Source organism: Columba livia, chromosome 24 (genome assembly GCF_036013475.1).
Source record: "Columba livia isolate bColLiv1 breed racing homer chromosome 24, bColLiv1.pat.W.v2, whole genome shotgun sequence".
Classification (NCBI taxonomy): domain Eukaryota; kingdom Metazoa; phylum Chordata; class Aves; order Columbiformes; family Columbidae; genus Columba; species Columba livia.
Window position 1 is genome coordinate 2,104,332 of NC_088625.1, and position 25,104 is coordinate 2,129,435.

The 25,104-nt window shown below is 43.5% G+C and overlaps 2 protein-coding genes across 2 annotated transcripts in view; one reads left to right on the plus strand and one right to left on the minus strand.

Moving 5' to 3' along the window:
* POU2AF1 (POU class 2 homeobox associating factor 1) overlaps positions 1 to 13,921 on the minus strand; it is a 41,903-nt gene extending 27,982 nt beyond the window's left edge. Inside the window, exon 1 of the mRNA XM_065040293.1 lies at positions 13,777 to 13,921. Coding sequence (XP_064896365.1) covers positions 13,777 to 13,870 — 94 coding nt within the window. The 5' untranslated portion in view covers positions 13,871 to 13,921. The remainder of the gene's footprint in view (positions 1 to 13,776) is intronic.
* Positions 1,970 to 12,160, plus strand: LOC110356762 (uncharacterized). The gene is made up of 12 exons (XM_065040283.1): positions 1,970 to 2,491; positions 4,807 to 4,928; positions 5,256 to 5,304; positions 5,554 to 5,597; positions 5,736 to 6,394; positions 6,972 to 7,077; positions 8,128 to 8,274; positions 8,483 to 8,543; positions 8,772 to 8,938; positions 9,021 to 9,137; positions 9,700 to 9,811; positions 10,119 to 12,160. Exons 1-12 carry the CDS (start codon positions 2,251 to 2,253, stop codon positions 10,127 to 10,129), a joined length of 1,836 nt encoding a protein of 611 aa, XP_064896355.1. The 5' UTR covers positions 1,970 to 2,250; the 3' UTR covers positions 10,130 to 12,160.
* Positions 13,922 to 25,104: the final 11,183 nt, after the last annotated feature.

The window sequence follows — 25,104 nt, forward strand, 5'->3', positions numbered from 1 at the left end:
CTGCACAGAAGGAGACTCCACAACCCCCTGGGCAGCCTGGGCCAGGCTCTGCCACCCTCACCAGGAAGAAGTTTCTTCTCAAATTTAAGTGGAACCTCTTGTGTTCTAGTTTGCACCCATTGCCCCTTGTCCTGTCACTGGTTGTCACCCAGAAGAGCCTGGCTCCATCCTCCTGACACTCCCCCTTTCCATCTTGATCCCCATGAATGAGTCCCCCCTCAGTGTCCTCTTGTCCAGCTCCAGAGCCCCAGCTCCCTCAGCCTTTCCTCACACGGGAGATGCTCCACTCCCTTCAGCATCTTGGTGGCTGCGCTGGACTCTCTCCAGCAGTTCCCTGTCCTGCTGGAACTGAGGGGCCACAGCTGGACACAATATTCCAGGTGTGGTCTCCCCAGGGCAGAGCAGAGGGGCAGGAGAACCTCTCTGACCTACTGACCACCCCCTTCTAACCCACCCCAGGTACCATTGGCTTCCTGGCCACAAGGGCCCAGTGCTGGCTTATGGTCACACTGCTGTCCCCAGGACCCCCAGGTCCCTTTCCCCTACGCTGCTCTCTAATGGGTAATTCCCCAACTTATACTGGAACCTGGGGTTGTTCCTGCCCAGATTCAAGACTCTACACTTGCCCTTGTTCTATTTAATTAAATGTTTCCCTGCCCAGCTCTCCAGCCTGTCCAGGTCTCTGATGGCAGCACAGCTTCCAGTGTCACCACTCCTCCCAGCTTGGTGTCACCAGCAAACTTGCTGATAGTCACTCTATTCCCACTTTTCCCAGCCCAGCTTTCACTGGGTAGGAAGATAAATAATTCTGTCCCTAGCAGAAGGAATCAAGAGGTACCAGCTTAAGCAGCATCTACAGATCCTAGAAAGCCGTATTTGCAATATCTCTGCTTGCTGTGCATGTCAAAACTTGCCGTGCCATGATGTATATGGGAGGACAGGATGTAGCATCATCAGCAGGTCCAATTTCAAAATTACTTTTGAAAATACAGAGATGACGCTGTAAATGGAAAGCTCATTTCCGGTAGTACTTGTTTATAGAATGAAGCCCAAAAGAGTAGTTGAAATTAGAGTAACAAATTGTTTGCTTAAAATATCAGGTACCTATTAAAGCTGGAAACTGGAGAAACGCAAGATTCCCCATTAAACAAATACAAAGCCTCGGAGACAGTTTCTTGTAGTGGCTGCATTCCAAGGTTTTTGTTGCTAGTTTTAGAAATCTGCTTCTCATGGCTACAGGGATGCACTTTGGTCCTTCCTGTACCATAAACGCAGGCTAATTCCTGCCTTCACTGTGAATGTGATAGCATATTAAGAACAAGCAGTGAAAACTATCCAATATGTGGGTTGGAGTATGGAAGAGAACAGAAAGATGAGGAGCCTCCGGTGTGATTTACTGCCCAACAAATGTGAGGATTCAGCAATGTAATTTCCTGTTTGCATTAGGCCAAGTTCTCCCAACTATACACATGTCGAGTAATTCCTTAAATGGTGCCTCATCCTATTGATTTGAACAGTACCATTTACAGAAAAACATAATAACATAACAAATCGAAACAATATCCTTGGTGGAGCACATAGCACTTCTCTCTCCACAGATTCTAAGCTATGCAAATTGGAGGGGATGCCTTGCCTTCGGTTATTTGTTTTTCCTTCAATAGCAATAGGTCGCCTTACACAGCCTTGCAAAAATCTGCCTTTGCAGGGGGGGAAGAATTCACAAATAATTTACTTTAGGATCAGTTACTTGTTTGCACAATGCTGTTAATTGGTCTGATTAAGTCCAAGGCGGCTTTTTCCCTACTCACGCCATTTGCAGTAAATCAACCGGAGTTTAGCTTTCAGACCTAAGGAAAAGCATTTTTCAGCTTGTACTCAATCTCTTCTCAGGAAAAGTAATTTCTTCATCGGCCGCTGCGGATTGTGAGGAAAGAGGGTGGGGCCGTCGCAGGCTCACATCCCTCCAGCCATACCCGAGTATAAAAACGGGGTGAGAATTGCAGCCAAGAAACTCCCCAAAGCCGTTCCCAGTGATTCCAGACTGCTGGCTTTATTCTGCACCACCTCGCTGTTGAACAGAGGAGGGAAGCTGGACCCAGCTCACCGTGGCTCATTACGCTGGAGAACAAAATACAATCACCACGTTCTCAATGTGAACCTGGATTGATTTTTTTTTTTTCTTAAACACGACCGAATAAGCTTTTTCGCTTGGCTTTTATTCTTCACTCCTTTTCCGCACCCGCAGCGGTCATGTTGCAAACAGTCTGCACGAGTCCTGAGCTACTGGTCAATCAAAACACCAGCGAAAATGAGATCAGTGTCTACAGTCCAGCCCAGGGATCTCCACTGCCTGGAGAAACCGCCAGTCCCAAAAGCTATTGCCAACAGAGCCCAGCCTTGCCAGACTCTGGATTAACCGAATTTAATGTTGCAAGTCCCAAGATTCACCCTTCTCCTTCACATAAACCTCAAGAGATGTCTGCTCCCACTGGTAAGATCAAATCTTTATTCACATTTTCTATTTTATGTAACACTATTATGCTTCTTTTACAAAGCAAAGTACACCGACTTGCAACCCCTTTTGTGCTAAGCAGAGAGCTGAACTAACAGTGGCACATACTGAGCTTCTATGGCAATACTACTGAAGATTTATGGCACACTCTCGTACTCACATCTTGTTTTAATTTGGTCGTGGACTGCTGCTGGAGTCAGAAATTACTCTGTTTGTAAAGGATGCTCAATATTCCATTATTTCTGTCTATCATTTTGCTGCTCATTTACATGCTGAATTGCAAGTTTTGTTCTGAATCCACCAGCAAGTTAATAGATATGACCTGACTTATTAACATTACAATGTTATGTGAAAGTGTGTTTGATGAATCATTGCTTTTGCTGACTTCTTCAATTTCAAGGATACATCTGGGCATGTAATCTGATCTGTCATATAGCGTTTTTACTGTAAAATAGCTTGAAAGATAATCATATATTAGCAATTCTGTGTTAGGTTTTTAATAAAGCTTTTGAGAGGCCTTTCAAATACTCTACAAAGACTAAATAATTCATAGCCAAAACAACAGCCTAAAAAGGAATTATTGCCATTTCTAGAGCAGTTTGAGAAATAAAGCATGTTTTTTGAAGTCTCAATGTTTTAACTATTCAGCGGTAGATTAAGCATTCAGAAATGTCGGAAATGCCAGCACAAAATGACAATTCAAGAGATATTCCAAATGCACCGTTTGCTCCTTGGGATTCAACACCCTTCTGCCAAGGGGCGTCAGTCTCACTGCCTGGAGCAGGGAAGAGAGACGCTATCACGCAGCTAGAAACCGCACCTTGTGTGGCTGGTTTCTATGCCAATATTGCCTGCTCTGAGACACCCCAAGTTTGGGGCGGTGCGCTGTTCCCATCTGTTGAGCTCCTACCTAGCAGGACTTAGCCAGCCAGGCTCCAGCAGCTGCCACAGAGCACACGAGCCGGTTTCAGTCAGGTAGGAATATTGGTACAGGCACCCCGTGTTGTACTGAGTGCCGACTGCTCCTGTAGCAGCACCTGCTTGCCCAAGCTGCATACATCTTAACTTCAGGCTGCTGTTTTGTTTAATCACAAGCGTGTTTTAATCACAAGTGCTGTTCTCTTTCCGCGTATCACGAGATTAAGACCTTAACTAATGCGATAAAGTTACCATTTTATAATGACAATAGCTGTTACTAAATGCATTCCGTATGAAGATGATCATTCCCAAGAGGGGATGACACAGTGTTTCGAAAAAGGTATTTCAAAAGCAATGCATTTAGGCTCCTAATCTGGGCAAGTCTTTCATATTTGGGGATTTGAGTACAAGATGCAAGAAGACCTAATGCAAACAATTACAGAACAGCTTGTTTTGACAAAGACAAGCTTGTTTGGACAGCTAGAGATATTCTCAAATAACTTTCATTTCACTACAGAAAATCATTGTTTCCCTTTGAATCACATCACATTGACTTCCAAACACAGCAAGAACCATTGGAGAAAGATGGACGTAGCATCACTATCTCATTTATGAAACAATTCTGGTCCTTATTTTTCCACTGATACCAATACAACAAACCACAGGACAGGAAACTGCAAAGACAGATTTACTGCAACAGATGAAAACACGAACATGACTAAAAGGGGCAGTAATTTAGCCAGTGTTGACATATTTCCCCAAAGCAACCATACTCTAAGCCAGTATGGCACTCCTGAGCTGAAGGGCACCAAGAAAAGCTGCCCAAGCCCAAGTCTCAAGACAGTGAGTTTATTTCTGTGCTTCTGGAAGCTTTAAACCAGAAACATCTGAATAATTTTCCTTCTTTTTCCCAATCATCCACCTGAATTTCCTTCTGCATTGTTACCCTGCCCCTGTTGTCCTCTTTCCTGCTTCACTGGGACATTTACACCTGGGATAGTCCATTGGCTCAAAACTGGAAGTGCCCCATCACACTAGAGCTTGGCAGAGCCTTCCTGTGATAATTCACAGTTTAACTCTACTAATGCCTTCAGACTGAAGATCCCACAGCCAGCTTTGGGGAATGGTTTTGTCTTGTTTCTTAATAAAATAATTCCCTTTGTGAGGCCACACAGTCTGTTGTAGCCTGAAAAGCAATGCATTCAAGTAATTGTTAAATAGCATGCAGGCTAAGGAACATGTAAGGGAAAATTTCCCACAATTCAGGATGAATATCAGAATCATAGGCCTTCTGTCAGGGTGACCGCATCCTCCCACTATTCTATAACAGCTCAGAGAATTACATTACATTAAACATCATGTTATGACTTTTCCAGACTCTGGACTTAGCTCTGGTCCCCCTCAGAAGTGCTACATGGGAGTGAGAGTAAAGATGCCAGTACGAGAATTACTGAGGAAAATTCGGCTTTCCAAAGGTCTGGACCCAGCTCACAGCAAGGTGAGGACTCTCGGGTTCAGAAAGGCTGCTCCCGAAATGTAGCATCCTGGTGCTTGCCCATCACACTCCCACTCTGCCGGTGTTCTGGAGCGGTTACACCTACAGCTGCTGCTTCTCCCATGCACCAAGTAAATATTTTTGATGAAGGCAGAGAATATACCAAATTTTAACAGGCTGAGGGCATGGAAAATTCTACATCTACAGTCTCTGCTTTGCAAAGCGCGTTGCACAGAACACAATTTACTTTGCTCATGTTACAATAGTTGCCATTGTTTTGTCTTCTCTTATGTGCAAAGCATCTCCAATCGGATGGTTTTGTCTCCCCAGGAAACCTCATTAATGAAGATGGAAACCAAAGGATCCTCACGAAAAACAGGTTAGGAAACTCCTCTCTGGTGACAGAGCCTCCTTTTGTAGTGGGCTGATCACCGCTAGGTACCCAAAGAGCTGGACCACTTTCTCCCGTGGTCAGTCACCTAGACTGGTTTCTAGTTCCCCTTAAATTACAAGAGGAGTTGTTGTCTGTTATCTGGGATAACATTTCTGATGAGAGTATCTTCTGTATGTCTCCCTCCCACCCATCCCCCAATTCAAAATAGCTTATTTCTTCTTTTCTTTCCAACAGCAAAGAGAAGAGTTCACCCTTATACAGAGAAACAGCTTAGACAGGTATGCATAACACCTCGACTCTGTGCTGCCAGCCTCCTCAGGCATATTTCATGTTATATCACTGAGTGAGAACAGGACAATTCATGTCTGATTTCCCTCCCCCATCTTCCACCCTCCCCAATTTTGTTGCTCTTTCAGAGCAAGCAGAGTGTTGGGCAAACACTAAAAGGCTTAGAGGACCTTGATATCCTGGTGGAGGTACTGCAGGAAGATCTGAACAAAAGCCAGCTGAAGAAGGAGTCTCTGCATTCTGTGCCGGATGGCTTTTGCCAGGGCTTCTCTGCAGATCTGCAAACCTCTTGGTGGGAAAGTGGAGGAAGCAAGCAGGCAGCTGGTGGCCCGCAGGAAAGACATCACACCTTAACTAAGCTGCATTCGTACTGCTGTCTTAGAGATTCCAACTCAGTATTGCAAGGAGAAGTAGAGACTTCTTTTCACAACTCTCAGAAAAATATGCGAGAGTCGAACTCAGCAGGAATATGCTCAAGGACAAGCGAGAAAGAGAGTGCCTGGTGGGTACAGGATCCATGCACAAGTACCCACGGAGATTTCCCAAGGCATTCTGCACAGGACACATCTCCACACATTAACCCATCAGGAGGCTGTTCAGAGGTGCTTCTGGAAGCTCACACAGGCTCTCCAGACTTTGAGGGCTATTTGAAGTCAACCCAAATTTCTCTCACGCAGCAGGATCTTTCTGCCATCTCTTTCTTCCAGTTCCAGCTACACAGGGAAGAAAGTTTACTGAGAAATATCCCAGCGGACAAACTGCTCGCACCTGATGAAAATGGCAACAGGTCTCCAGTTTTCCTATTGAAATACATTGCTTTCTATTTCCTGGGGCATTGCTTGTGCCAAGGCTTTGCTCTAACTTCAACTGCTAGTTTGGGTCACTTCTGTAGCAAAGGCTTCCACACTTAATGAGAATCCCAACCTTGTCTCAATACTTCAGCAAATAGTAAGAAAAGATTCCATATTTGCTATATTGCCAAACTACAGCTGACATCATGACAAATTCAGAGTGTTAACAATATTGAAGACTGTAGATAATTACTCGCATTATTAGTTGGTAATATGGGTGGGATGATTACACCAAAACATATATACGTTGCTAGTCTAGAGCATAAACTTCCTAAGAACTGGGAGCGGCTGATAGAAAGAAAAGAGAACCAAGAAATCCTGGCAGACAAAATCAGCAACTCCATTATTAATATCTCACCTAAATAAATAAAACTCTTACATATCCCAAGATTTTGGCATTTGTGAACCTTAACATTTCATGTTTTAAAATACATTCTGTATTTTTTTATATACTTTGGAGTATTTTAACCCCTACTTTATCTTTTAATTGCTTAAAACTATGTTCTGTTCCAGGCTGCTGCACAAGGCTGTTGCGCAGGGAAGAAGAGCTCTGACTTATGCTCTTGCACAGAGATTTGCATCCTTAAATAAGATCGATGAGAAGGATGCAGAGAAACGGGTATGGTGCTAACTTACCAAGAATAGGTTTGTTTTCTATCACACACAAACATCTTTTAAACCTCAGTCAAGCACCGGGCATCCTTTTGGACGAGGTGTGGCTACTGTCATTGCAAAGAGGGGAAAACAGGAGCAGGGAGGAAGAGATCTGCACAGGCCAAGTATAGGCACAAGTGGGAACAGAACCCAGAGTCCCAGCTCTGCACTTCACTCCCTAACAAGCATTGTTCTTCTAAAACTATTTTTACGGGAAAAATTTGATGAAATAGAACAAGGGCAAGTGTAGAGTCTTGAATCTGGGCAGGAACAACCCCAGGTTGAGTGTAAGTTGGGGAATGACCTATTAGAGAGCAGTGTAGGGGAAAGGGACCTGGGGGTCCTGGGGACAGCAGGGTGACCATGAGCCAGCACTGGGCCCTTGTGGCCAGGAAGCCAATGGGACCTGGGGTGGGTTAGAAGGGGGTGGTCAGTAAGTCAGAGAGGTTCTCCTGCCCCTCTGCTCTGCCCTGGGGAGACCACACCTGGAATCTTGTGTCCAGTTGTGGCCCCTCAGTTCCAGCAGGACAGGGAACTGCTGGAGAGAGTCCAGCGCAGCCACCAAGATGCTGGAGGGAGTGGAGCATCTCCCGTGTGAGGAAAGGCTGAGGGAGCTGGGGCTCTGGAGCTGGACAAGAGGAGACTGAGGGGGGACTCATTAATGGGGATCAAGATGGAAAAGGGGAGTGTCAGGAGGATGGAGCCAGGCTCTTGTGGGTGACAACCAGTGACAGGACAAGGGGCAATGGGTACAAACTAGAACACAAGAGGTTCCATTGAAATTTGAGAAGAAACTTCTTCCTGGTGAGGGTGGCAGAGCCTGGCCCAGGCTGCCCAGGGGGGTTGTGGAGTCTCCTTCTCTGCAGACATTCCAACCCGCCTGGACACCTTCCTGTGTAACCTCATCTGGGTGTTCCTGCTCCATGGGGGGATTGCACTGGATGAGCTTTCCAGGTTCCTTCCAACCCCTGACTTTCTGGGATTCACAAACAGTTCCTTCCATTTTTCCTCTTAGACTGCATTACATCTTGCTGCAGAAAAGAACCAACACCTGATGGTGAGTGACCTGATATCCCTAGGAGCTAGTGTCAATGAACAGGACAGCTTGGGGAAAACTCCACTCCACCTATGTGCAGAGAATGGATATTTGAAGGTTTTAGAGGTAAGTTGGTCACTTACATTGTACAAAAAGGTGTGCAAACATAGACCAAACACAGCAAACACATGTTCTTTGGTTTAAAATATGCAAGGGTTTTCTATACCTGAAAATTACCCTTGGTCTGATGTCATTAAAGTAAGATGGAGCTGGGGAAAGGGGGTATTTTCACACTGCCAAAAATCAGGACTAAACTCAATCTTCTTCATTTCAGGTTTTCAAAAACTGCAAAACCAACGGCATATGTGTGGAAGTGAATCTGACTGACCATTATGGTGAGAGGAAAAGCGTAACCATATAAATGCTTAGTGTTGACTCAAAGTTTCAGAATACATATCTTATCTAGGCCAAAGAATGTTCAATTTCATGTTTAAAAATACAAGGTCTAGGAGGAGAGCCAGCCTTAAGAGTGCACCCCTTGTGATTAGCCGAGTATGAGCCTGTTGACTCCAGCGAGGCGTTCAGACGCTGGATTTGACGTTTCTGTGGTCTGTTCTGTCCAGGTTTAACACCGCTGCACTGTGCCGCTCTTGCCCACACTGTCTTAGCTACGGAATCTCAAAAAACTGACATTGATACTGACATGGGAAGGTTTCTCAGATTACGCAAAGATCAAATTCTTGAGGGAATTAACTGCTTATTACAAATGGGAGGAAAACCCGAGCTGCAGGTGAGGACCAGTAGCGGGCTGTTCACCCTAGCCTTAGATTTTCTTCTTCTTTTGCAATCACAGGTTTCTCTGTCATTCACAGGTACTAAATTCGCGACACATTAATACTACGTGTTTAAAAATTGAGGAGAACAGAGAACTCATGTGTTTGCTTCAGACTCATAAACCTAAGACTCATAAGCAGAACATTCTTCAAGAGGTAAGTATCTATAGCTACTTGTACACAGGCTCTAGCATTAATACCCAAGAAACAAAACCCCAATACCGAATAAATAGAAGCTTGAGTGCTTAACAGAGGACTAAGTTTCTAGGGTGCAATTCTGCTCTGTTGAAATAATATCGGCCACAGATCCCAGGATTCTAGTCTGAGATTAAGCAAATATTCATTGTTTTAAAGTTACAGCCCTTTTACCTTTTCTGTGGTCTTTTTGTCAAGTAAGAGTTCTCACCGGCTTACATGTACGGAAACCAATAACTCAATAAGATTTCAATTAGAATTGCAGGCTTAACGACACATTTGAAGCCATTTAGGAACATTTTGTTCACAGTTATGCTCTGTAGGAGAGATAAAACACAGTAGAAGGAATAATTTCAATCCGGCTCTTTACTGACTGAATGGTTAAACGTGCCACCCTCTCCCGGCTTGTGGTAAAGGGATGAATCTATGCTTTGCTTGTCAAAACCAGTGCAACCTCTCAACACTAAGCCTGGGTCACTGTTAATGCTGCAAATTCACTTTTTCCCTTTCTTTCTCTGTGTAGAGTTACAATTGGCTGGATGCTCCAAGAAAAACGCCCAGTCCGTCATCATCAGATAACTTCTCTGAACCTCTTTCCATGTCATCTTCAGACCACTTTGACATCACTCTTAAAGGTATTTCATGGTGGGAAATGGATTTTGCCTAGTCAGGGTCTTCAACTCCACAGCTGTAATGTAGCAGCTGGCTCCAGTGCCTTCCCTGTATTGCTATAGAACATGTGCAACCAATGGAAGCAAAAACTTCCAGTGACTAATAACAGACTTTGGATTAACTCCAGAGTTCCACACAGAATCTCTTTTGCTTGTAAAACTCCTTACTCATCCAAAACCAAGTGGAAAATAGGGCAATAAATAAGTGGCATTAGAAGGAACACTCAGCACATAGATTGAGCTGAATATTTGTTGGTTTATTCCCTTCCAGGGAGACGCTGATAAGGCTCCTTATCTGCATCTCATGGTCCGTGTGCCGCAGCTGTTGCTGAAGAAGAGAGAGAACAGAGAGCAAAAGTCTTCAAATGTATTATAGCTTGAACTGACTGTTGAAGATGTCTCCTCAGTGCCCAGAATTAGAGAGTAAATCCATAAATGGGGAAACCCTCGAGCCAGGTTTCAACAGTGTTAAGCATTCAGTGTTAGATGCTCCAGTAAATGAACAGGTCTTAAATTTTCTCACAAAGCTGAGCACCCATACTTCTCTTCTGAAGTCTGTGTAAGCCGTACATGTTCTTGTTCTACATTCTAAAGCTTTTTTTAATGCGGGTGCCAAGCTTAAGAAAAAACCTTTGATTTTAGCCATTGAGAGCCTAGTCTTGAGCGCACCAGTGTGAGATTAGTCTCTACAGTCTGAACTTCATGTTCACGTGCTGAAAATCTCCGACAATGCGTAGTTTTAAACACGGGCTATGGGAACCCAGAAACTGATGAGCGATATTAAATATTTCCTTCAGTCCTGCCCTTTATGCAATCAGAATTTGCCACCAATAATAGATTGTAGGTGAAGTCTGGGTCAGAAAGCGTTTTGAATCAGTTCCTTTCACTCCGAGTGATCCAACTGAGTAATATACCTTTATAAAATTTAAATATATAACAAAACTTTACAAAAAGCACTTTTTATACTAAGCAATTTTGCAAGTTAGAAAGACGACAAGGAGCTTAAATTATTCTGTGCTGCCACGTATCCAAGTATTCAACAGAATTCCTAGAAACTAGACAATTATTGCCCCCCCCAACCCCATCTTTCCAGACTTAGTGTCATTTTATTTTAACTTCTGATTGTGAATTAGCTGGTTTCTATGAAACTTCCCTGTTTGCTACATATGGAGCAATCTACATTTACATAACCTACACAATGACTGATCCAGCAATCAACTCACGTACGTACCTCCTGTTGAACTAAATGGGAGATTTTTCACGTGGAACCGTTGCGGGATCTGGTATTAAGTACTCAGAATGTTTGGGGAATGTGTTTTAAATGAATCCTTTGTGTTTTCTTCTTGTAAAAAAGGTTACTTTCCTCTTACTGGATATCCTTAAGTGTTAAGCTCCAAGAGCTACATTGCACAACGTGAACTATGCTTTACTGAAAAGTGACAGTGTTTAAGTTAATTCCACTGGGATTTGGGTCATATCCTATGTTTCTTATGCCCTGAACAGCTAAATAGTGTTCTGTATTCTCTCTAGTCTGAATGAGACATGATACTTTAATACTTTTAAGTATTTTATTAAAAAAAAAATACAGTTATTCACTTGCTGACTTGTATAACACTATGAAACATTCATCCACCTCCTTCCATAGACACCCATTGTTTTAATTATGTGAAATCTTTTATTTTTCCTTTTCCATCCCAGGTTTTACTTGGCAACACAAATACTTTCCTCTCTGATGATTTTTCTCTGTCCCTCCCACCACTTCTCATTCATCCTTCACTTTTACATTTTAACTCACATTTGCGCTCACAGAACTTGCTATTCGTTTGAAGAGAATTAATGAGGATCTTCTAGGTTACTCAGCTTCCATTGGTGCGATTTAAGGATCAGATCCAACACACATTGGAGTTCAAGACTCCTTACATGCAGTGAAAACTGACTGAGAAATTCTGCATCACATACAGAACAAAGGAGGAAGCAGGATGGAGAACAAATAGACAAGTGCATCAATAAGCATCCTCAGTGAAGAAAAACGAATTTGACCACTGGATACCTTAAAAAGAATTCGAGAAGCAGTGTAGAATACTATAACAGTATAATACTAATCAAGCTATTTTAGTCACATGGAAACCATTCGGATGAAAGGACAGGAATCTTAAGCTATTAGTATGTATCATTTAGTCAATATACTCAAAGCTGAACTAGTTTGTAAAGTATATTCTACAAGAGTTATGTATTAATTGCATTGACATTAGTAGGTACGCTTTACGTTGTTCTGTTGTTCCTTCTTGTCAATAAACATATTACTTTGTGCAGTATGTAACGATCATTTGTATGTACTGGCATAGCCATAGGATGCTCACAACAGGAGTGACTGTCATGAGAAGAGAAAATTAAGCAGACTTTAAAAGCTGATGAGTATGTAAAAGGTTGTTGTTGTTGCTTTAGAGTACACCAGTGCCCATGCAGAAGCACCAGAACTACCACAAAACATTGGGGGTGACAGTCATTTGCTCTAAAAAAAGGAAAAATTAACCCCCCATACACTTCTTTCCCAGGCATATTCATTAACCCGCTGCCTCTAACGAGAAGCTACACAACTATACTTTCAATGAACTAGAAAACTTATTCTAAACATTCTTTCAGCACTAAAATTTTTGTCTACAGCTAACTGATCTCAAACCAGAATAAATAATCCATGGAGCTAAGGAGATTAATTTACATAAGATTTTGCTGAAAGAGCTGTAGGTTTTTGGCCATTCACTATAGCTAACTGCAACAAACTGTTCTATACCAAAAGAGAGCAAAGAGATACATACATTGTAAGAGTAGAAACAACACAAGAATGAGAGCAGAGATGCGGGCTCAGATTTTCAGCAGCATAAAATTCTGCGGGCAGCAGAAGAGGCTGTTCAAGATCACTAACTCTGGACGGAGTGTTAAACAGCTCCTTTGGGAGCTGCTTTCAGTAGCTACTGATGGCAGAAACACTTCCACGTCCTCCTTTCCCATTAGTTATGCCAAATGCAACAACAGGACCCAAATTCCTTTTGGCAGAATGGTGTCCAGGGGTATTTTGGCAGAAGGGTGTTCAGGGCAACAAAGATGCTGAAGGGAGTGGAGCATCTCCCGTGTGAGGAAAGGCTGAGGGAGCTGGGGCTCTGGAGCTGGACAAGAGGACACTGAGGGGGGACTCATTCATGTTTACAGATATCTAAAGGGGGAGTGTCAGGAGGATGGAGCCAGGCTCTTCTGGTGACAACCAGTGACAGGACAAGGGGCAATGGGTGCAAACTGGAACACAGGAGGTTCCACTGAAATTTGAGAAGAAACTTGTTCCCGGTGAGGGTGGCAGAGCCTGGCCCAGGCTGCCCAGGGGGGTTGTGGAGTCTCCTTCTGTGCAGACATTCCAACCCGCCTGGACACCTTCCTGTGTAACCTCATCTGGGTGTTCCTGCTCCATGGGGGGATTGTACTGGATGAGCTTTCCAGGGCCCTTCAACCCCTGACACTCTGGGATTTCGTGATCCAAATCTGAAGAGATCCGACTGATTTCCAACCCTGTTGCCCCAGTCTGGTATCACACCAAGACTGACCCTGGCACAAAATCCACCTTCTGCTTTGTTTGTATCCTTCAAAATGTGTCCTTGAAATTATTATTTACTGCATATACACCGTTATTGCATCAAACATTCCCTGAGACTGCTGCATTTTGCTTAAAGACACTATAATCTCCGAGATTCCAAAAGCTTCACTGAGAAGCACATGAACTGTCGCCCACTAAAACAGATGTTAAACAGAGAACAATGCCATGATTCGAAGTAAAACACAAGAAAACCAATTACATTTAAAAAAATCCTTCTAAAACACAAACAGCAATAATTCAATCTTCTATAAGGAACCAAAAAAAAACACCCGGGGGGAGGCTTTACCTTGAAGAAAACCTTCCAACGCCCTTTTGAGAACGTGGAGCAACGTCTGCCATTCAAAAAGAAACACTGACATTTCCTCTACACCGCTGTGCATCCCATTTCCCCTTAACTCCACACCTCCCTCCGCACGATGACAACGGGGCTGAACTGCAGGCAGGGCTGGGAGAGCCAAGTTTCCGAGCCAAGCGGGAGGGAGAGGCTGCGCTGTTGGCTGATTATAGAACAGTCTCGCCCATCAAGTCTTATTTTCCTGCTTGCTTTGTGGCTAGAGAAACTTGGAAAGCAAACGATTCAATTTAAAACATGTTTCTGCAGCCGTGCTGAACAGTGTAGATGAAAAACTTAGAGAAGGGAGTCCCACTACCCGAAAAAATTGAGTGTTTCAAGTACTTTGGGGAGTAGATGCTTCATCAGTCTGTTTACCCAAAAGATTCACTGGTCCTGAGGATAAGCATGGTATGCAGCTTAGCATTTAGGATCAGGCCTAAAGAAGCCCCTTCTATCTTGAGAGCTTAAGCGGGCTTGAGTTTGAGGCATCCCTGCTTGTCCTAGTTAGACCAGGCTCATTTCTCTGGATGTAACGACATCTCCAAATAAAAATACTGAAATATGCGGGGTGCGATAAGTACACGCAGAAATCCCACCGTTACCTCCGTGACGAGAATAAATACAGAATAAATACTTCAGATCTAAAGGAAAGCACGCAGCATGAATTAATACAAAAACGTAGTGGCAGATTTTAAAGATTAAGGTCAGCTTGCTTTTGCTTTGTTTGAAATAAAGCCCTCTAGATACCTTTGCTGCTGCTGAGTAACTAGTTTTTGAATCCTTCACAATCCTTCTAGAAAGGTATTCACAGCTAATTGTTCGCTAGCGGCACAGACATACAATAACCTGCCTTCAAAGGTCTACACAAAGACCAAAAAAAGACCAATTTCCAGCCTCACAAACCCTGAGACTTAAAGCATTTTAAGGTCCACAAAACACAGCCCCTTAAAACTTCGGTTTCTGTTTTCTTTAGGCTCTTACGCATCTCTTTTGCTCCTTCCATAAAGCTTCCCTAGGGAGCAAAAGGTACATTTACTCCTCTACTCAGGCCATGATGAAATCAGATTTCATTTAAGCAAGAAATATCTGCCTGCCAGAAAGACTCCAGGAAACACCAGTGAACAGAAATTCATCCACCAGCTGTTTAGGTAGTTGGGCAGTTTCTGATTTCATTTTCTAGTGCTTCCAGGTGTATGTGTTTTGACTCCTAGTTAACGTGACCTTTCCATTTCACTGGAATTATTACTCACACACAAAGGCAATCCCTTTTCTGATATATAAAAAAGATAAGCTTCTGCAGAACCCAGCAGTTCTTTGGGTTCACAGCCAAACGGTGTTTGCTAAAGTGAAGCACGTACACTATTAAAGTCCATCTTGGTGACACTTATGTATGTAACAGAGGTCATTTTAATAGTGGATTTGCAGACTATTTCCCATAAAATACTTGTCTATTGTAAAACAAAAACGTCAGCTACATTCTCTTACAGATCAAAAAACCCTTTGTGTTTTAATTCCCTGAGGAAGAAAAGGCCACGCACTGCTATATTCCCCACATTACCTCTTCTCCTAGAACCAGAGCTCAGCTACATAGATGCTAATTTATATCCTCAGGGTTTTAATCCATCCAGTTATAAAACATCACTAGTGCAAAAATACAGCTACAAAGCTGAAAGAAAAAAGACCTGGCAACTTCCAGTCTCTGCATTGCTGGGAATTGAAAAAGAATCTGAACTTTGTCCTATATCCTTGTTTAAATGTAAATTATTATTCAAATGGCTTTTCAGGATTATCCCAGAACAACCAGCGTTCAGGTTGGAGTGGTGTTTTGGTTTTGTTTTAATTCCAACACAGCAATCCAAAACCAAAGTAGAAAGCAGTAAACAGCGAAGAATGAAGAGAAATAAATCACGGAAACAAGCAGGAAAATAGAATTAGACTCTTCCACACGTTGCATCACTTTCGCCACTCCAGTTCAGCGCTTGCTCTTCTGAAGGTGACAAATAACGCTACAAATCTCCGGGCTGTGCTATCCCATGCTTGTATTCTATGAGCAGAAGATCCCTTCCTTTTCGGCAGGGATTGGGTCTATTTTGGGAGGGCCAGGGCTAAAAGGAAAAGGAAAGGGTTCAAGGTAGCTTTTAGACCAGTAAGTTCTCCAAGAGTCACTTGTGGGTAATGGCACCAAAAAGACATCAAAACAAAGTTGGCTTGGCACCAGCCATCCCTGCCCAGCCTTTCACTGGAAGCCTTCAATACTATTTCAGCATTTGCGTAAGCTGCTCTTCAGAAAACTCATACCAAGCACTATGTAAAGGTAACTGGCCTTTTCTTTGCAGAGTTGAAGGCTACTGTGAACACTGTTTGGAGAATAAAGTTTACACGGGAAAAAATAACAACATGGCAAAAGCATGGGGGAGGTTGGTCAAATATTTGCAGAACGTCATATAGCACCTGTGGTGGTGTGAACACAGCCTTCCCTTTGGTTAGAAGCGTATTTTCAGCTTTACAGAGAAATAAAAATCAATTTTCCTTGCCTCCCTTACTAAATATGAGTCTTGCAAGCGTATTTGTACCTATTTATTCAGATACCATGCGATCAAAATAACAAATAGTTCTCAAACCCCAGTGCCCAGGAAGACAAATGGCTAACAACGATGTGCTGTTTGTAACATAAATCTGTGTAGCACAGAATGACACCACCAGGCAATAAGTTCAGTGAGAGGGGAAAAGTAGCGCTCCTAAGCAAAATAATGACATGAGTTAAAAACCTGTGTGCGTACCAGGGATGTTTTTCCAAGTTCCATAGCAGAGAAGAACAGCAAGAGGCTGCTTTGCTCGCATCAGGAGCTATACGAAAAGCTGAGAAATATCCGATTTCTGCGTTCAATACTACAGTGCTTTTAGAAGCTATTTATCCAATAGCCTGCTCGTTTTTTTATCTTCTTTACAAAATAAATAGAAAAAAAATGGAGTTTCTTGTACTTAGTCTTTCCCTCTTTTTTCTGTCCTTTTGCTGGACTGGAAAGTTGAGAGAGGCAATGACTAAAGGGTCACCATGTCAGCCAGGCCTTTGAGAATGACTCAGGTACTAATTCTTGGTCTTGATTACAGTCATGAGACATTTATGGGGTTATTAAATTCCAATCCCTAGCTGGGAAATGACAGCTTGACAGAGAGAGCAACACCATATGTCAGTTCTGTGGAAAAAGGAAGTTGTGTATCTGCCTGTAACTGAGCGATCACTAACCTAACACTCAACAGGGAAAAAGCAATCACAAGCTATTTATTCTAGATCCATCACCACTGGGCGCTGGTTTGTGTAGCAAATAGCGGTCAGATACACAACTATAAAATACTTCCTATACAAAGGAAAGCTACCAACTTCCTCTCATATCTTTTGCCTATGAATCCTAATGCCGCAGGAAATCTCTGGGGTCATTTCCACAATGCTATGCACGTTCTGTTCCCAAAGGCTGAACGCTATTAGACCCAATGCTGGGAGGTTTGCTCAACCTCATCTTCCCTGGAGAAAAGAAAATCAATAAATAAATTCCAGCACCAGAACTTCTAGACTTTGAATGGAATCCAGAGTCTTGTACGAGCTGGCTGAAATATAGATGCAGTGGGAGCCTGGTGGGGATAAGAAGGGGGTGGTCAGTAGGTCAGAGTGGTTCTCCTGCCCCTCTGCTCTGCCCTGGGGAGACCACACCTGGAATATTGTGTCCAGTTGTGGCCCCTCAGTTCCAGCAGGACAGGGAACTGCTGGAGAGAGTCCAGCGCAGCCACCAAGATGCTGAAGGGAGTGGAGCATCTCCCGTGTGAGGAAAGGCTGAGGGAGCTGGGGCGCTGGAGCTGGACAAGAGGAGACTGAGGGGGGACTCATTCCTGGGGATCAAGATGGAAAGGGGGAGTGTCAGGAGGATGGAGCCAGGCTCTTCTGGGTGACAACCAGTGACAGGACAAGGGGCAATGGGTGCAAACTGGAACACAGGAGGTTCCACTTAAACTTGAGAAGAAACTTCTTCCCCGTGAGGGTGTCAGAGCCTGGCCCAGGCTGCCCAGGGGGGTTGTGGAGTCTCCTTCTGTGCAGACATTCCAACCCGCCTGGACACCTTCCTGTGTAACCTCATCTGGGTGTTCCTGCTCCATGGGGGGATTGCACTGCATGAGCTTTCCAGGTCCCTTCCAACCCCTGACATTCTGGGATTCTGTGATCCTGTGATATAGATGCGGTGCTGGAGAAAAGGAGCTGAACACAGCCACACACGGTGCTTTCTCTAGGCTACAACATCAGCAGCTGCACAGCTGCACCTGAGCAGAGCAACCAGACAAGCGGTCACTTCTCTGGGATCTCCTCCCTGCTCTCCTCCCTCTGCTCATGGACACAGACTGGCAGCAACGCACCAGCTTATGAGCTAAGAGACGTGCATTGAAACCTCTCTGGGAAAGGAGTTGAAAGTACATTTCTGTGTGATCCTTCCAGCTCCTACAAAGAAGAAATGGCTGCCCTTATTTTGGCAATTACCAGAATTTACTAGGTGTGCTCTAAGACTAGGCACCAAAGCAAAGCCCTGCAGGGGACAGGAGAGTAGGCAGGATCACAGCTAGTTCCTGCATTCCAATCTGTTCCAGGCAGGACCTATGCACAGGATTCCTCCTATGGGGGCAATTCCAGGCATGCTCAGAGACAGAGATCTGTGTGCTTGGGGAATGCAAACTCAAACAAGGAGGGGAGTTCAGGCACTTCCAGCATTAGGCAGCCACTGAGTGGGAATGCTTTGGATTGTAATTTAAAGTGCAGGCAATTCAGAACTAAGTAAATCCTACTTTAAGAGACAAACTGCTCTAGTGGATACCCTCTTACACATTCCCCATGAATACTGCCAATTCAGGTGCAGTCCTAACTTTTGAAAATTAAAATAATAAAATAAATCTTCTCTCTGCATGCCCCTCTCTCGCTTCCCACTTTTTCCAGGCTGACTAGCCAGTGGAACAATGACTGCCATTCAAAACACATCTGGAATCCACTCATTTATTGCGTCCCTAAGAAAGCCCACCCAACTACAGCTCTTTGAACTAGTAGTTGTGTGGTAGATCTTGAAATAAAATGTGCATTTACTAGAGGCACAGAAAGTACAAACAGGGGATGGGAACGGGAAATGCCATCCAGAAATACTCTTGAATATTTGATTTCATATTTCACAAGAAAACAGAAGCCTGTGCTAGATATACAACACTTCATGATACACGCAAGTAGGGGGCTGGGATATGCGCCTTTTAAACTGCTCATCGGTATAAGCTGTGGCATTAACTCCCCTTCCGCTTGATAAATCTGTTTCTTACGTGCCGTCGGGAAGTTTATCGGTTCCTTGTCCACATGGGGAATAGCTCGGAGCATTTTATGGCAAACCGAAGAGGGGGAAGCACCCGCGCTGCGGCGGAGCCCGACTGCCCTCTGCCGTGCGGAGCGCCGCGCTGACCCAAGCCTGGCTCTCCCGCGGGGGCTCAGGAGCATCGGCTGGTTTTGCCGCCTTTAAAAACCCCGTGGAGAACGGAAAAAAGCAGAGAGCGTTCAAAAGCAGGTCCCTGAAGTGCATTCTAGGGTCTGCCACGGATCTCTGTGAGGAACGTTGCACAAATAACTGTTGTTTTTACATCACTGAGGACCTGGCGGCTGAGCACAGCAGACAAGACCCCAAGAGACATCAGACTGTGAATCCCTAACGTAAAACACAGTCCTTTCCCGGAATATATACTGATACCTGTATACATACTGATACCTGTATTTACAAGTTAATTTAGGGGAAGTGTAGCCAGAGTATGAGGAATCCATACCTTAAATAAATTGATAAGGGGAAGGGTATTGTGTGCATCGGGATAGTCTGTAAACCCTGAAGTACCATCCAATGGGGAACAGGGGAGGGAAATTGCAGCCAGGATTTTGGGGGGATATAAGCAGGGGCTTTTTGCCCTATTAGGTGTCCCTACCTTTAGGTACAACACCCGCTCTTGCAAAACCGTTATTAAAATATGCTTTGCTGAGAGATCCTGCCCAGGCCTATTATATTTGCAAAATAATTGTTTCCTACATCTCAAAAAGCTCAGAGGACAAAACAGCCATGCATAATTATGTTGCAGTGTCTACTCTACAAAAAGACAACAATTGCTCAACAGTTTTTTGTTTTATGCTCATCATAAACTACGCAAAATGAAAGCCAGCATATCCCATGCTAACTGATAATCCCTTACGGTAAATCAGGATTCATGGACTTTGAAAAATCATGGCTGCTGTAGGGACCTTGAAAACTTCAGATTACAAAGTACGGTAGCAAGTTGTCTACAGTCCTAAATAACCACTTCTGTGTGCTGCAACAGTTATATTTCATATGTCAAGTCTTTAGATTGGATAGATTGGATAGATGCTTCTGTTGTATGAGCTCTAGGGGAGTACAATAGGCTCAGATAACTTCCATAAATATTTTACACAAATACATTAGCATGTTTTAACTTCCACCGGCCATAAAATATTCAGTGACTGAAAGGAAACCTTTTTATGCACGTCTGTCACTTACCCACATTTGGCAATCGGTGCCACTCAGTGCAACAGATAAATGACCCTCTTCTTGTTTCTTTTCTCTATATTTTCAAGCTTCCCTTGTGACAATGGGGAACTACAACTTAAAAATGATGAGGACTGTCCAAGTGGAATTTACTGCAAAAGAAGAGAACAGAAACTGCCTATTTGTCCAGCAGGTATTTGTAGATAATTTACCAGGGATTGTTAGCATCTTCAGAATGCTTCTCGCTCACATACTGCTCAATAAAAACGCAGTCAGACTTTAATTATGCTGGATGCTACAGGAGCTTTTAGATCATCAATTTGACTTGCTGAAATTCATATTGTAAAGGCTAAGCAAGCTTCAGTAACAAGTATAGAGCATTCAATTTTATTGTAATAAGATTCAGATATCAGAAGACTTCATTTCCATGCTACATAAGAAAACAGTATTGAAATGTGGAATATTTCTAGGGAAGCAAGATTCATTTAACTAATTGAGGTATTATGACATAAATAACCTACAATATTTAGACTGGAAAAAGACTTGATCCAATCTACATAGTACAGCTGCATTATATTTAAAAGGAATATTGACCAGCATTTCTGTTGTTCACAGGCTTTTTCTGCCCCAAAGGAAGCAGCGCACCAGTGCCGTGTCCCCCGGGGACGTTCCGTTCAGAAGGAGCAGCGCTGATACCGCACGGCTGCTTGACGTGCCCCGTGGATTTCTTTAATCCCCTGCCCGGCCAAAAAGCGTGTCTTCCCTGCGGCTCGGAGGCCACGCAGCCTGCAGAAGGGCAGGAAACATGCATCTGTCTTGGGAAAGGTCAGGTGTTTCAGGTACAGGAGAGACCCAAGAAACCTGTTCAGTCTTAATGCACATCAGCATCACTTCATGCTTTGTTCTTCATTCTCTTTTCCTCACCCGCACCGCCCTACTCAGTCTCTCTTTAGCACCGATAGCCTTCGCTCCTACGCCTCACTTCCAATTACACAGACCCACAGGGAGGGGGACAGGGACACCGAATCTACATATGTTCTGGGTTTCTTCAGGGCTACATCAACCGCTTTGCTGGTAGGTAAAGGGTATGTGTACGGACATTAAGGTTCCATCTGATCTTGGTCACATAAAGTGCAATTCTTAAGGAAGCAAGGTACAGAACAGTATCTGCGTGACACCACAGGTTCCTAAGCAAATATCTGGTTTTCCTTCCAGCCTCGCGACGCTCACTGCACATGCCTGCCGGGTTACTGGAGGTCCTTAGGTGATGGAAGACATTGTGTCAGACAATCATACGATATCTGTCGAGATTCAGCCTCCCGAAATCAGGAAGGACAGTGTTTAAGCAAGAAAGGATGGGTTCATTATTGCTCAGAGAAGGTATTTCCATTTTCGCTTTCATTAAATCCAAAGACCAAGCAGAAACTGCCCTAAAAGGAGACTCCCAAACTCTTTCTTCAGAAGGCACAGATGTCACAGTGACCAAGCGTTATTGGTGTTTTCATAGGAGGCTGTGCCTCTTCTTCAACCTGAAATAGGAAGCCCAGATCTCCCTTCTCATGTAAGGAACACCTAGACAGTACTTGTATGGCTATTATATTCCTTTGTGTTCCCCTCTGCAGGTTTGTACTGTCCCCAGAGACTATCAAGGCTACGACAAGGTTCTTGGCCTCTGCATTTGTCAGACTGACAGTCTGGAGAGCGTGTGCAACTCTCAGTGTAGGAGACAACAACGAGATACTCTGCAGGTCACTTGTACAGGGAAAGCTGCTCAGCTGTTTATCACTTACAGAAATGGGAGCAAGGTAAACGCTGCAATTGTTTTCACAGTCTACCCATTTTTGCTGTGCTTTCTAGACTTTCAGTGACCTTCTACCCAAAGAAAACCCTCATTCCTTTGCTTTTTCTTAGAAAATTATAAAAAGCAACAAGCAAAACCCCCAAAGACTATTCTGTAGTATGCATAGCGTGTTTCTGTACCTGGTCTTATATTGCAAATGTGCAAAAATTTTATGTAAAACACAGTCTGTACTCTTCTTCTATTAGACTGCTGTTTCCTTAGGAGAATTAAGAACAGTCCTACTAAGACCATACTTCTCGTTAAAAGACATCTGCACTTCAGAACAAGGCAAAGACACCCATCCAACATACATCGTGGAAATGAGCGGTAAGGGAAAGAATAACCAGAGCTAGAGTATTATCTGGGTATTAAATGGGGTTTACATACAACAAGCTTTTCCACTGTATTTGTAACCCAAACAATAAGAAATCTTGATGCTTATAGCCTGATAGCATGAAGTAATACAACTCCATCACCATGCAAAATTCATGCCACTCAGTCCTAGAACATTAATCTAATATCTGTGTATTTCCAATATTACAGAAAAGGACAGATATTCAGCAACATTTCCCCCCTCCCCAACTCCCTAAATTGTGATAAACAGAGTTGAAGGATATCTTCGCCTATGAAATAACTCCTTTCTCAGGTCCTAGCGATTTTAATGTACTTTTACCAAGTAGAATTAGCTAAACAACCCTTTTTCAGGATTCCAAAACCAAACCCCAAGCCAAAAGCACTATTTGCACAACTATGTGAAAACCTAGTAACAAAAATAGGAGAGAATCATATGCCTGTGGTACCTTTGCCCAGTTGGATTAACTTCAGCCCAGTTAAACCAGTTACTACTTAGGAAACACGTCTTGCAACACCAAGCAAACCCCAGACACTTTGAATAAGGCCCAAGCATCTCAAAGCACTGTCCCAGAGTAACATACTAAAATAGTATACACTTTTTAAATTTTGTAAGTCTTACTCGGGGTCTTCAGTGAGCTGATACTGCATGAAGTAGAAGGAAAACCAAAGTCCAACATATTGAACACCAGAAGTGACCAATGCTTTCTATACCGCTTCAGGGAAAGGATTTTTGGGGGTGTATAACCCCGACCCACAACTGCTTTACAGTTTCATCATGCTAAATGAGGCTTCATCACATCATGAAAATAAGGCTCCTTCAGCAACAGCTCCAGGTAAGCTCTCCTGTAAAAAGTCCTCCTACAAAGCATGTCTTTAATATAACTGCTCTAAGAATTAATTGTGCTTTGCCACATCAACCACCTGCAGTACCGATAGGACAACATTTAAACCAAACAGGCCTCACCATCTTCGCATTCCTGAAGGAGCTGTTTACACCAAGCGTAGTGAAGTCAAACAAAAAGCTTTACCTTCTGTACACTGCAAGTCAGAACCTCCGCAGCCCAAATCCACTGGTCAACAGAACACTTCCCACTGGCCACTCCTTTGGCTGGGGCAATGGGGAACAGCTGTGGGCAACTGCCAAGTGCCTACAGCTGTGTGCATATTATAGGGCACACAGCCCCCCATGCTGCTGTCACCACCATGGCCCCAGGTACACAGGGAGGACGGAGCCCAGAAGCAACTATCAGACCTGAGCTTCTCTCATTTCCCCGCACATCTCTCCTTTGGCTTAGTAGTCCTGATCTGTAGATCATTCTTCAGGTTTAGCTCATTCTTCAGGTCTAACTTAATGCCATCCTCTCCTTAGCTTTGGGCATTTCAGACCACTTCCTTATTATTCCTCCCATTATTCCTCTTGGAGAGCAGGACTTGAGTCCCTCTTTAGTGTCTGCAGAGATCTTTTCAAACCTGCGAGCAAGCCAAATCTGACTTAAAATAAAGGGAACAGATCCCTTATAAAGGCTGCCCATTTTGCGAGAAGCGCTTCTTCTTTATCAGATGCACCTCAGCGGAGTTGTTGCAAAGAAACCCCAAGAAAATGTGGTGCACAATGATCCAATGTCAGGAAATGCCAGTGGTGTGTTTGCATGCTGTCTTGACAATAAACTTTATTCTAGAAACCAAATTTGTGTGTATAACCCTTAGTCATAAAGATGAAAAGGAAATACTATATCTTGCAGTTGTTCTGCAGGCAGAAAACTATCAGTAATGATCCAAATCTAATGAGGTCTGTGCTTTTACAGTTAAGTCTGACCATGGAGAACGTGGGTCTTCCTGGGTACAAAGCCTGAGTCCTTCAAACTCCACATCAAAATTAATGGTTACCGGCATCTTAAATCCTACTGCATGCATTAATGTTAATGTTACCATCATGTTCATTGTCTCCAAGGAGCATTACCCAGTTTACGATGTGTAAGTACAAATGGTGAACTAGAATAACTTAGCCAATACGCTTTTACAGAAGTTATGGAGAATAAGGCTGATCCTCAGTTATTTAGTGCTATGGATGAACCTTGGGTGACAATTATGCCGTCATAAATCTATGTTGTAATTGTGAACCTCCACAGAAAAGGGGTAGTGACAAGAACTGATTTGTAAACTTTTGCTCCTAGGAACAACCTGTACAACACAAATGCTGAATTTGACTGGGGAGACTTTCGAAGCCTCAGAGAGGAAGTAAACCAGGCCTCCCAAAAACTCCTCTTCTTTTTCCAGTTCCGGTACGCCGGTACCTATGTGCTACGGCTGGGTAGCAATCCACACAAAAAGATGGTTTGTATCAAGGATTCCTCTCTTTGCATCTGCAATGATCCACTTAGCAAAGCATGTCTTGTTCCCTATGAATATCTGGAAATGTTAAAAATAATAGCGAGCATCTTTTGATTTTGAACATCGTACCGTACAGGTGAGCACGGCAAAAACTATGTAACTTGGTATACGTATGTGCTACATATATGACTGCAA